This window comes from Microtus oregoni, unplaced genomic scaffold (genome assembly GCF_018167655.1).
Source record: "Microtus oregoni isolate MIOR12 unplaced genomic scaffold, Mior012 000059F_ref0000304, whole genome shotgun sequence".
Classification (NCBI taxonomy): Eukaryota; Metazoa; Chordata; class Mammalia; order Rodentia; family Cricetidae; genus Microtus; species Microtus oregoni.
Window position 1 is genome coordinate 3460229 of NW_024543835.1, and position 14011 is coordinate 3474239.

At 37.4% G+C, this 14011-nt stretch overlaps 1 protein-coding gene across 1 annotated transcript in view; it reads left to right on the forward strand.

The window, feature by feature from the left end:
- The window catches only part of LOC121438964 (dystrophin-like), a 689483-nt gene that overhangs the window by 399390 nt on the left and 276082 nt on the right, over positions 1-14011 (forward strand). Inside the window, 1 exon segment of the mRNA XM_041639468.1 lies at positions 12065-12143. Within this exon segment, the coding sequence (XP_041495402.1) occupies positions 12065-12143 (79 nt within the window).

Here is a 14011-nt window from a genome sequence, read left to right on the forward strand (position 1 = left end):
CACTTTAGCATGGATTCACACTCTATACGCTGCCTCCTGTTTTTGAATGTCACCAATTCTGTTTTATCTCCTTGACAATTATTTCAAATGACTACTTCTGGTCCTTGGGAACACTCCTGTGTTCTAATACCAGAAGGCATAATTATGTAATTACAACGTGGACATCATGCTACTTATGGCCTGAAATGCCCCTAGAAAGGATGCTCCAGTGGCCTCGGAACATTTCTGTGAGAATGATACCCTCTGAATGTGGGATAAATAAAGCTGCAGAATAAATAGCAAAAGTTGAAATTGTAAATGATGTAACGGAATCCTGTCGCAAGGTGAGAGCCACTTGACTTTCCATTCCTGTTGCGAATCAGGAGTTATATTAGGAAAGCTTTTACAAGGGAACCTATTTTTTAATATAAAATCTGTATCAAGTTAGAGCATCTAAGCAGAGCGATTCACAGATAAGCAGAGGAAGCACGTCCTATGATCCCCCCCCCTCACAATTTTCATAGCAATTAGTAGTGGTGACAAAGTCCAGATTTTTGACACATGAAGCAGGATAAGCGATGGATTTCTGCTTTTCGAAATGAAAATTAATGACACCCTTAAGGTACTTGAGTCTATTAAGTCAAATGAACGTTGATATAACCTGACCACGTTATCACAGAATTCAACAACTTCATGCACATGAAAAGCAACAAACAAATTTCTCAAACGCAGTTTAGAAAGCCACTAAGGTGCAAGCTTAAAGCTTCAATGAAAGTCGTCTTGCTGTCTGCCTCCTTTCGCTTTCCCGTTAATGAAAGAGTTCTTCAGCAGGGAAGAAATGGTGCTACTGGAGATGGGCCAGATCTAGGCTTGGACTCCACTTCCCATCATGGCAGGGATCCACAGACACTTCATTTGAGGCACTATCTGCTCACCCACTGAGTCCATATGCTCTTCGGGTGGATTATATAGAAGATAAAGTGCAGTCAGGGATGACGATGGAGCTCTGTTAATCCCACTAGGCAAGGGTAAGATCACAACCACAAATTCGGAGCCAAATTTGAAGCAAGTTTTATAAAACACTAACCAAGACAAGTGACAGTAGCCAGCTCCATACCTGGGATTCCCAGAGTATCGTGCCAAATTACATTAGTCAGAGAACTTATAAAGTCAAAATCCACAAATTCACATTTGTACGATCAGGGAAAAGCATACACCCTGACATACTTCCTGGTTATGTACCTCCCAACTATGTGTGATCAAGCACATTTTGTGCAGTTGGATCAACCAAACCTGTTTACAGAAGCAAAAACACATGGCTTGCTATTTTAGATGAACAGCCACCAGCATCCCAGCAAGTTATCTGTACATGGGCAAGTATGGGTTAGAGGCCCATTTGTTTTTTAATTTCTTAAGCACAGAAATTAAACTTAAAACATAACTTTAACCCTCATAGCTCACTAATAAAATATGAGAGACTCTGAGTTCAACCCCAACTACCACCAAAGACGTAAAAAAGATAAGGAGTCAAAGATTAAGAATTCAGGGTCTAGAGAGATGGCTCAGCTGTTAGAAGTGTTGCTGCTCTTGTAGTGGACCTAGGTTGGATTCTCAGAATACTCATCAAGTGAACTACAACTGCCTGCAACCAGAATAGGTGATCTGCTACCCTAGTCTAGCCTCCACAGATAATTGCATTCACATATTGCACATAAACATCAACACACACACAAACACACACACACACACACACACACACACACACACAGAGAGAGAGAAAGAGAGGGAGAGAGAGAGAGAGAGAGAGGGAGGGAGAGAGAGAGAAAATAAACGTCTTAAATTATTAAGATATAAGTCAACAGAACATTTTAAAATAGAATGAGGGAAAATCTATATAAAAGGAACATTAAAAGGGTGGATTAGGTATGCATGTAATTTCACTATCAAAATCCCAGCTAAGGCAAGATGATATCTGGAACAGCAGAATGTGAGACTAGCATGGGTAACATATTAACAATTCATCTAAAAAAGAAACAAACACAAGAAAAAGACTAGATGAATGTTGGTCTCAGGTAACACACATTAGTTCCCATGCCAAAAATCAGCCAACAATTATACTCCCACTCAGAGAGACCCCTGTGTTAACCCTGGGTTCCTGAGATCTAACCTGAAAAGCTCCGTTTAACTCCTAAGTATCCTGATGTCAGGAAAACATAAATTGAAGGAGAGCAACCAGTCAGGTTGTTTGGACACAAAACTGTAAGTATCACAAGTATACATTCCATACCTTACATCAAATTATATTTTTTCTCAGTTACAGTTGAGTAGGAATGAGGATTCATAGACTAGAGAACCAGCTCATCAGATAAGAGCACTGCCTGCTCTTGCAGAGGACCTGGGTTGTGGTTCCCAGCACTGACATCATGACTCAAAACCATCTATAACTCCATTTCCAGGTGATCTGATGCAGGCAAAACACACATACACATGAAAGAAAATAATAATAATCTTTAAAATTTGAAATTAAAATTCCAAGAATATTAAGTTTACGTTGAAAAGAATTGCAATTACTTAAAAGAATTTTAACTGCTGCTTAAGTTTGAGTTTTTAGAATGATGGTGAAATATATATTCATGAGTGTTATGTGTTGTTGGAACTCAAAAGGTTTGGCTAAAGGAGCTAATATCAAATTGCTCTTTAGAATGAGCTTTTTAAGAGAGAAGGACATGGTAGCCATGATGGGCTTCAAAGAGAGAGTATTCGAAGATATAAAGCATAACATTGTAGACAGTCTTCCATCCCAATCCAGAGAGGAGTTGCATTAGGAGAGTCAGCCACCCTATACAGCATAACTGAGATCCTGAAGGGAGAAACAAGCCCTTTAACTCCAGAGAACACAGAGGATTTTTGACTCGTAAAGGTTTTCATGGAGGTAAACAAACTTTGTACCATGAGATCTGACCTAGGCTGGCCTACATACCAAGGGACAGAAATAAGGGCTAAATAAGACCTTAACCTACCCCTTTAAGTTATTTTTGATGTATTTGTTTTATATTTATGTATACAAAGGTATGTATGTGTGTATGTATGTGTATCACATCTGTGCCTAGCACTAACAAATGCCAGAAGAGGGCTTCAGAGCCCTGAAATTAGAATTATGCTACAAGAGCTCTTAACTGCTGAGCCACCTCTTTAACCTCATAAACTTACCTTTTATAAACATATTCATGATTGCTATGTGTGGGCATATTGTATATGTGTATGAGCATGTGTTCTATAGCACTCATGTGGAGGTCAGGGGACAGTTTTGTGGGATCAGTTCTCGCCTTCCATATTTGAGTTCTGTGATCAAATTTAAGTCACAAGGCTTGTACAAGAAATCTCTTTCTCTACTCTGTTGTCTCGCAAGCCCACCATAAATTTATCTTACAACTATAAGGGATAAGAGCTTCAAAGCAACAGTACACATGTTTTCTTATCAAATACCTGCCCTAAGGGGAGAGGGAAAATACAGCTTAAGGAGGCATGGTCTGATTTGGGGAAAAGGGACATAGTAGCTAGAGGGTTTGTGATCTAACACATGAACAAATTTGAAAACAAGAATAGATTACATGGGTTCTACCCAAAACAAATATATAACTCAATCTATAGATTGCAAAACTGTGGGACAAAAAATTATGCGGAGACTGTGAAGAGACTGCATGTATATGGAGAGACTACATTACTCATTACCATCACAGTGAAAGAGGAATTAGATAGACGCTTATGCTTGTTTTATTTTGTTTTACTTTGTTGTTATCTGTAGGAGGAGGGCCCGCTTGTTTGTCCTGCTGCCCAGTTCCCGGATGCCCTGCTAGCTTAGCCCTGAAATAACCATACAGAAACTGTTTTCATTAAATCATTGTTTGGCCCATTATCTCTAGAATCTTATGGGCTAACTCTTACATCTTAATTTAACCCATTTCTATTAACCTGTGTATCCTCATGTGGCAGTGGCTTACCCAGGGTAAAATTCCCAGTGTCTGTCTGGCAGCTCCATGGCAGCTCCTGACTCCATCCTTCTTCCTCCCAGTATTCAGTCCAGTCATCTCTGCCCACCTAAGTTCTGCCCTATCAGGCCAAGGGAGTTTCTTTATTCATTAACCAATACAAGCAACACATAGACAGAAGGACCTCCCACACCAGTTTTCATTTTTAATAACCTCAATAGTGTAGGTATGAAGTATGGTTCTCACATGAGCATGGGTATTCTTTAAGCTTCAAGACAAATTATTAGCTAGACAAGCAAAATGCACTGGCCTGTGGTAAACATGCTTTCTGTGTGGTGTCAGGAAAAACCCTTGTAAATGAGAAAAGCATTTCCTCATCAGGAGGCTACTGTGCCTCTCATAAACCTCTAGAGAAGACAATAGCTTAAATGTGATTAACCAGCAAGTCAAGAGAAACGTGGAAGCCCTGGAAATTTTTTTTTAATTTATTTATTTATTAAGGATTTCTGCCTCGTCCCCACAACCGCTTCCCATTTCCCTCCCCCTCCCCCGATCAAGTCCCCCCCCCCTCATCTGCTCGAAGAGCAATCAGGGTTCCCTGACCTGTGGGAAGCCCAAGGACTGCCCACCTCTATAGCCCTGGAAATTTTTAAACAAAGTAACAAACACTTACATTTAGATAACACTGCTTCCTAAGAGGTGTAATTATTTATCTACATCCTTTTTCACTTCTTTTTAAACCTCTCAGCTGATTGAAAACATGTTTAGAGGAACTAAAAAAAAATAGAGAACTAAGCAGTGGTTGTATATGCTTTTAATCCCAGCACTCTGAGGTAGAAGCAGGGACCAACCTGATCTACAGAGAAAGTTCCAGGACAGCCTGGGCTGCATAAAGAAACCCTGTCTCAAACAAAACACACACACACACACACACACACACACACACAAAGAGAAAGAGAGAGAGAATAAGAGAAAGAACAAAAGAAAGAAAAAAGGAAAGAGAAAGAAAGGAAGGAAGGAAGGAAGGAAGAAAGAAAGCCTTCAATCAAAAATAGGAATGTATTGAGCCATGAAAGAGTTGAGAGTTAAGTAACTGATTGTTACTCATTCATTTTCCCTCAAATTAAACTTTGACTTCTACCATATTCATAGTCCGCACAGGGACTCACAGATTATAGCCTTTCACGCATTCCCTTAGTAAAATTTTCTGAGCAGCTCCTATACACTAGACACTTCACTAAGCTGTGAACAAGATAGCATCTCTGTCTCAGACCAGGGACCTGCATTCTAGCAATTATCTTTTGAATAAATGAATGTAGACAAGTGGCTTGATTTGTTTACTTTGCTATGCTTTGAGAGCGCAGGTTAGCTTGGTAGCAGAGCACACACCATCAAGCCAATCATTTACAAAGCTCGGAGCTCAGTCCTTGACACCACACAGAGCAACATCAACTACACAGTAGAAACTCGGGAAACATTTCTTTATGGACGTATAAAAGTTATTCACAAACAGCACACCATACAAAACCCATAAAAATTAAAATAAAAAATACTATACATAGTTCTCAAATATGATTATTTTAAGCACATAATAAAACTATGGGAGAAGTTTGAATTTGGGGTTTCTTTTTGCTTGATTTCATTAATATTTCCAAAATCTAACAACATAGGCAAAATGAAAATAATGTGGTTTTTTTACTTTTGTCATCAGTTTGAAGGGGGAAAGGGAAAAGGGGATGGGAAGAAAGAGAAAGGAAAAGAATAAAACAAAAGTGATTTCCAAAGCCTGTGTTAGGAATGATGAAAAGGAAATTGTTTATTTAAAATGTACTTGTTATGGTAAAGATCCAAGAATGATATGTACAAGAACTCGGGCAACTACCGTGAACTAAACACCTGCTGTATGTCACGTATTGTGCGCCTCCCTGGAGAGAGCCCAGGAAAGCAAGTTATGTCCCTGCCCTCACAGAGCACATAAACAGACTTTTTTTTCCCCTGGCATGCATGTAAGTAAAAAATTGCTGCAAACTAGATTATGAGTACTCACAGAGCAGATGGCAGGTTTCTTGCCCATCTGGGATAGTTCTAAAGAATAGACCCTTGTGTATCAATAGATAAGGTTTCTTCCAGTTCTAAGCTGTCATGGTCTATGATCAAATAGTAGAAACAGGATGTATGCTTCCAGAAAGATGTTCCACTTTTTGTAAAAATGGAAACAAGGGGCATGACCTACTAATTCAGAGGAAATTCTATTTCTCTTGTCTCTTTAAATAATTTCATTTAAACTCCTTTTACCTTCTGTTCAACTCACCTTTTTAAGTTCATTTTTACCTCTTCTTTTATTTTATCCTTCCTTTTCTTTCTTTTAATGACCTAAACAAATTATTATTGTTAGTCAAAGATTCTCATATTTCAAATGAATTCTTCCACACACATACCGTAGTTCTCTTTTCTAATGACCTTATTTCCAGTCTCCCAGATTTAAAATCAAGAGATACACTATTAGAGAGATTCAGCTCATGGTATAGAGGGCACAACAGGAGGACACTTACAAACAAAACTTGTGTGAAGCCCTAGGTTCTACCCTCAGTCCCATACAAAGAAATCAAAATAAGCTCTAATATTCAGCCGAAGGCTATCGCTTTCCTTCAAAATACTACAATGTACCTTCTTTTAAATTTATTTTTTAAATGTTTGTTCATACAATATATTTTGATCATATGCTTTCCCTTCTTTCAACTCCCTTTGAATCACCCAGTACCAAGCCCTCACCTCAAGAATCAGGGATCTATTCTGAAGAGAATTAAGAGTCAGAGACGGTGGCTGACTCCCAGGAAGCTGCCTCTTCCAGATACAACAGGCCTGGTACACATACGAACTCACAGAGACTGTGACAGCACACACAATACCTGTGCTGGGTCAAACCAGACAAAATCCCAGCACTATGTACCTTTTTTTGATATTCCATACAGTGTTGTGCTGATTGCTACCCGTATCACTCCAAGTTCGGTGAGTTGAGAGAGTCTCTGACTAGCCACAGCAGCGTCAGTGTTTCAACAGAGAGTTTATCACCATTTCTCACTTGCCATCCAGTTAAGCATTGAAAAAGCAGAAACAACAGCCAATGTTTAATGCATGCCTATTTTTTAATATTAACAAATATACACAAAATGAACAAATAACAAAAAGAATAATTACAATTGCCGGAATGCAAAGTACTGGTGTCTAGGTTCTGTTTCTGACTTTCTGGCTTATATATTATCTCATGTTGATTAAAAACACAGCCAGTTCAAAAGGTCTGATGTGTTTGCACTGTTGTTTTAAAAGCTTATCAAATTTGTTTTCCATAAATAATTGCTCCCAGAATGAGTAGCTTTGTTGGTAAGGAATGATAGCCTGTGAAAACCTTGGTTACCTTCACATTTTTCTTTCTCACAATTATTTATTTAGTCAATTTACACTCAGTCTACAGGAATCCTTTCTCCTGTGACAATTTGTAAAGTTAAACATAAACAATGTTTACTTCTCAGTTGTTTTAGGAATGTTTCCTGAAGATTTCATTTCAGTATAGGATACATTTTTAATTTGAGACTCCTCGTACGTTTTCATTAAGTTTTAGTCATAGGGAGAGAAATTTCCTTTGATCTTATTTTCAAGTCTTGACAATCCTGGGTGTACACTAGAAATTAGCATTGTTCTTGTATGACAAATTTTTAGCCATAGCTTTTAGAAATTAAGGGACTGTAATTGACTCAGGTGCTACATCTAAGTGGTCCCCATGAAGTGACCACCGTTGTCATTAAGGGACTTGGCTTGTGGGCACTCATGACTCACCCCCATTTTCTCATGAGGATTTCTTAAACAGTATGAAAAAAAAGTCTTTGACCATTGACCATTCTCCCCCTTTCTATTCCCCAACTTTCACATTCATCTCCTGATTCATTTGTTCATGAAATGATACATTCTAAATTTCTAACTAATTATATATTTCATCATGCATTTATGTGTGTTCTTCCATAGCCTTTCTCTGGAAGATTATGATAGCATAGTCTTAAAGACAAAGAAGAGGCCTCGTATTGGATCGTAAAGTGCACTGATGGCTAAAGTTTTGTAGAGGTACACACTTGATTTGGTTTCAATATGATAAATTAATTGATAAAAACATGAAGACATTTATGGAATGCGACATATCTCTGTGATAAAGCACTTCCTTAGAATGTAAAGGCACTGGACTCATTCCACAGCATGGCGTAAATACACACACACACACACTGAAATAGAAATTTAAAAGTTACTGCTTTCCAAATATTTACCAGGTTCTATTTTAATCTTCTACATGGCTATTAGGAGCAGACTGCAGGGAGGGGAGGAGAGAAAATGTAAAGCTCAATAAAAATCAATGATAATAATAATAATAATAATAATAATAATAATAAAAGAGCAGACTGAAGAAGTTTAAATATTCTCACTGATAATTCCCCAGCTTATTAAACTTCAGTAATAAATTGTTTGTTGGTCATTTTGTTTGTTTTGCTTTGACAGGTGCCTGCTTTGTAGCGTAGGTTTGCTTTAAGCTTTTTATGTAGTTCAGGTTGCCTATGAGCTTGCAATCTTTCTACTTTGGCCATTTGTTGGCAAATATTATAGGATACACCAGCCTACCTGGCCCGAGCAAATTTCTTTTTTAAATCTACATATCTCAGTTATTATATTGATAGAATTAAGGAGTAATATTAATTGTTATAGAATTATTGTAAACATTAAATTTCAAATTGTATTTCTATATACATAGTGTTAAATAAATGTTAGCCATTTTCTTTGGTGTATGATACCCTGCTCATTATACCTTATCTCTCTCCATTTATTAACCATAATAGCAAAAATCTACAGAGACATTATACTAGTCAGAATACCCTAGTACCCTAGTAGGAGGGGACAAGAGATGGACGATAGATGGGAGAAGTGGGAGGAAGGGAGGAAGAGAGAGAGCAGATCAGATAGACAGACCGATATAGATAGATAGATAGATAGATAGATAGATAGATAGATAGATAGATAGATAGATTTGCTTGGAAGGTCTTATGAGACTGTTGTCTAAAAAGTTCCGTGATCTTTGTCAGCATGCTAGAGACCCAGAACAGTTGGTGGTAGAGAGTGGCTCCAATTCCAAAGGCAAAATAGTAAATGTCCATCCCAGGTCAACTAAAGTAGATGACCATGACAGAAAATAGGCTACCTTTATTGTTTCAGGGCCCCAGCTGATTTGCATAAACCATACCCATCTTGAAGAAGGCAATCTTCTTTGCAGAAACTACACATTCAATACCAATTTCATTTTTTAAATAATTTTTAAAAATACCTTCACAGATACACTCAGAAATAATATCTGTTCTGGGAACGATGAAATTTATACATAAACTGACTACCACAGATATACAATCAGCATTGGTGGTTTGGTTGATATTCTTTTTTGTTTTCTCTCCCTTTGCCTCTTGCAAATTTCTAGAGAGAGAGAGAGAGAGAGAGAGAGAGAGAGAGAGAGAGATTACATACAGATACAGTATCCATTTATTTTGTCAATTAGTCATTAAACAAATACTTGCCATCACCTCCTCTGTACAGGGTTCAGGGAGTCATATGAAGGGAGGAGTGGAAATACACACATGCAAGGAGAAAGCCCCTACCACCAAGAGGTTCATGTTCTATTTTAGGAGACACTCATTTCCTTATATTACTGAATGATATTATTCAAATGTCTCATTATAAACCATGTGCTATGAGCATGCTGTGGAAGCAATTAATTCTCACCTTGGAGATAAAAAAATAAAGCATATAAACCCTATTATACTATCAGTGGGAGAGAAGGTGGTTAGGGCATTCTGGATATATATATATATATATATATATATATATATATATATATATTCCATGGATATATATATATATGTATATATATGGAATATTGCAGGACAAACGGATGTTTGGTGGTCTCAGCAGATAGAGTATGATTGGAAGAACAAATCTGAAATGTTTCTAGGGTCTCCCTGTTTATAATAGTAAGGGAAATCCTGCATCATCTTGAAACTCTGCTTAACGAATCCCAACCAAAGACAGACAAAGATAGAGAAAAAGTAAGAGAAAAATTTCTAGATATACATTAGGCATTTCATTGATATTGGAAAGTCGGGGTTGACATTAGTTTAGACTACTTGATGAGATTGAGAACTGCCTTATTTATAGATGATTCTCCACAGCACAGGAACCTAAATTCTGGTGCCTGTGGGCAATCTCTGAACATTTCCTTGTTTAGCATGGGCTGTTGACAACCAAACTAAGATCCAAAGTTATTGAGGAGAATGCCTGGGGCCACCACTAATACTGAGTTGGTGAAAAGCCAGATGACAAAGTATATCATTTCACACCTTCCAAAAGGTCTCCCCCTTTTCCTGCAAAGAATGAAATTCAGTAAGCTTAAACAGGACAGTGTGTAAATGCATTACAGAAAAGCCTAATAGGAAAAAAGAATGACAAGGTTGATTCCATACTGCCTGAGGCATAGTTCTTATTAATTTCCAAATGCGATGAAAACTGAACCCTGAAAATTTCTTTCATCTCATTTCTTACCGAATGTTACCACAAATTAAACCTTGCCTCTGCCTTTGTATTGTGTGTGTGTGTACATGTGTGTGATTTTACATGAATGTGTGTGTAGGCACATGTGCATACATGTGTGTATTTATGTGGGAACCTGAAAACAACCTCAGGTGTCAGCAGCATGAACAACATACACCTTCTCTGAGACAGTGTTTCTCATTGGTCTAGAAAAATCCATTAGACACATTGACTAGTCAGAAAAACCTGGGAATGCTCCTGTCTCCTCCTCCCAAGCACTAGCTTTATCAGCATGTACCAGTACCTTTAATTAGGTCAGTGGTTCTCAACCTGTGGGTCGAGACCCCTTTGGACGTCTAATGACCCTTTGCACAGTTTTTTTTTCTTTTAAACACTACCTGTCCCATTAGTTTCAGCCTCTTATTGGCTAGCTCTTACATATTGATCGAACCCATTTTTAATAATCTGTGTAGCCCACGAGGTGGCTTACCAGGAAAGATCTTAACCTGAGTCTGTCTGGAGTAGGAGAATCATGGCAACTCTCTGATTCGGCTTCTTTCTCCCAGAATTCTGTTTTGTCTACTCCGCCTACCTAATTTTCTGTCCTATCAGGCCAAGCAGTTTTCTTTATTAGTTAACCAATGAAAGCAACAGATAAGATACAAGACCCACCTCAAATAATTTTATGGTTGGGGTCACCACAACATGAAGAACTGTACTAAAGGGTTGCAGCATTAGGAAAGTTGATAACCACTGACTTGGGTTCCAGAAATCATCAAACTCAAGTACTTGAACTTTTGACTTCAAGTCCTCTGTTGACTGAATTATCTTTCCAATTCATGCTTTTTTAGCTTAATTCTTCTTAGTGTACTTTTTATTTTAATTTGCTCTGTTCTCATTCGTTGAGTTGTGGCAGGGCCACACAATGTAGCTCTAACTAGCTTTAATGTTCGATTATTATGCCTCTCAAGTGCTACAATTTCAGGTGTGTGATATCAGTGTCAGGCTAATTGTCATCAACATTTGCTTGTTCACTGGTAAGAATTATCACTCTATAACTAGCAATAATCTATTAAAATTAATTTAGCATTAGTCAAAAATAATCAACTAAGACTCAAAACCAAATATACCTTTACAAGATCCTATCGGCACTCACTATATCTTGTTTGTGACAATTTCCTGAGAATTTTGTAAAATAAATTATAATGTGCATTTTATTTATGATTTCAATAAAGGGAGCATAAAATGTCTGATTGTAAAACTGTCAAAATAGAGTAAATTTTTTTGTGTTTGAACTTGGTTTGATAAAAATGAGTCTTGGAGACCATTTACAGTTAAGAACGTATTAAAACCAGAGTTATGAATTGTTGCTTTGCTGTTCTTAGCCTTACAGACAGAAAACATCTTACCATAAAGGGACAGTCTTTTAAGTGTTGCTCACTAAAGGATATGAGAAAATATCATTTCTATTCTTTTCCTCCCAGGTGGCTGTGGAGGATCGGGTCAGGCAGCTGCATGAAGCCCACAGGGACTTTGGCCCCGCATCCCAGCACTTCCTTTCCAGTAAGTCATTTTCATTATTTACTGATTAACCTGCTCATTGTGTCTTGGTAGCTCAATGTTAGGAGGGGTTGAATTAACAGACATTTCTATACAATAGAGGTCTATTTCATCCTGACGTGTAACTTGGTGGAACACGCAACCTAGTTAGATCATTGTCTCTACTCCTCAGCTAAAACAACTGTTTCCTATAGTGTGTTCTCCAGTACTGACTTCTTCAATGCTTTGAATATCATTACCTGTATCAACGTACTTTGCAAAGCTGATCATTATGAGTATATACTCATAACATCACTCAATACATGTTATTATAAGTCTAATTTTTTTCTGTGCTCAAGATGAAGTTCAGTGCCTTGTTAATGCTAAGCAAATGTACAACTAAGCTAAATTCCTAGCCTTTGCTTTTGTGAGGGGAGGTTTCATTATGTGCCTGAAACCAACCTCAGACTCACTGTCATTTTGCCTCAGTCCCTGAAGTGCTGGAATTACAGATATGTGACACCACATCCCACTGTAGTTCTTAACGATAGTCATTAAATTCCTTCATCCCCAATTGTTGCCTTTCCCTAATTGTCCTCGCTTCACTTTAGCCTGCAGTTTTACTATTCCTTCTCTTTACCAGTTTTCATAATTTGTTCATTGAATTTTTAGTCAATTTCATAATGTTATTAATAAAATTTACATGTTTTGTAATTAATTCTAATAAAGACAGCTTTAGTTTACAGAAAGTTTTACTGGAACATTCTATTAGTATAACAATGCATATCTAATTGGCACCCACCTGTTTTCCTCTAATTAGTTTTGTTAAGTTTTAATAGCTCTATGGTTATATTGTTTCTATGGAAATGTATTATATATATATATATATATATCTGTATTTGCTTTGTAATTTGTAAGTTATATATACATACATATAATACATTTCCATAGAAACAAGTGTGGTGTGTGTGTGTGTGTGTGTGTGTTTGTGTGTAGTAATTCACAGTTCTACTCCATATGATTAGTACATTTTTGGTCCTATGAAATTATGTAGGTGGTTTTAACATCACTTAATGCAGTTATTTTGTGATATGTAATTTAATATATTTAATTGATTTCATTCTTCTAGAATGTCCATGAGGTGGTTCCAGTATTAAAGTCATCTTAATGATGAGGAAATTATACTCCTTTTATTGACAATGAAATTAAGAAATCTGTTTTTACACAACTGGTGTATTGATGCAAGTCAGAATTCACACTTAAGAAAATGGTGACAGAGTCTGCTTTTAACCATTACACTGAAACTTTACTTAATGTATGTGTAAGAAGGAAGTTATTCTGCAGGCTCTCCCTTCAAACAACTGATGTGTGTGTGTGTGTGTGTGTGTGTGTGTGTGTGTGTGACTGTCTGTCTGTCTGTCTGTCTGTGCCTGTATGGTATATGTAATTCTGACTGTGGGGATGTACACATGTGCATACAGGTATGAATGGAGTGTATATACACACGCATGTGTAGACCAGAAGTCGATACTCGATGACTTTCTCTACTGCGCTCCCCTTTATTTTGGAGACAGGATTTCTCACTGATCAAGTTTGTCAATCCATATAAAGTGACTAACTAGCTAGTTCTAGAGATACCCCTGTTTCTCCCTCTATAGCACCGAGGTTACAGAGACACCACTATTCCCAGCTCTTAAGTAGCCCTCATGCTTGTACCGCACATGCTTCTTCCATGGAACCCACCTCCCAGTCCCCATCCATTCTCTGATTGCTAATTTTTGTCCCTTCCTATCTTTTCTATTCTCCACTGGTGAATGGAAAGATCCATGCTCAAAAATATTCTAATGTATAAGAGTAGATATTTTCTCTTTTTTTTCCCAGTTGGTCATTAC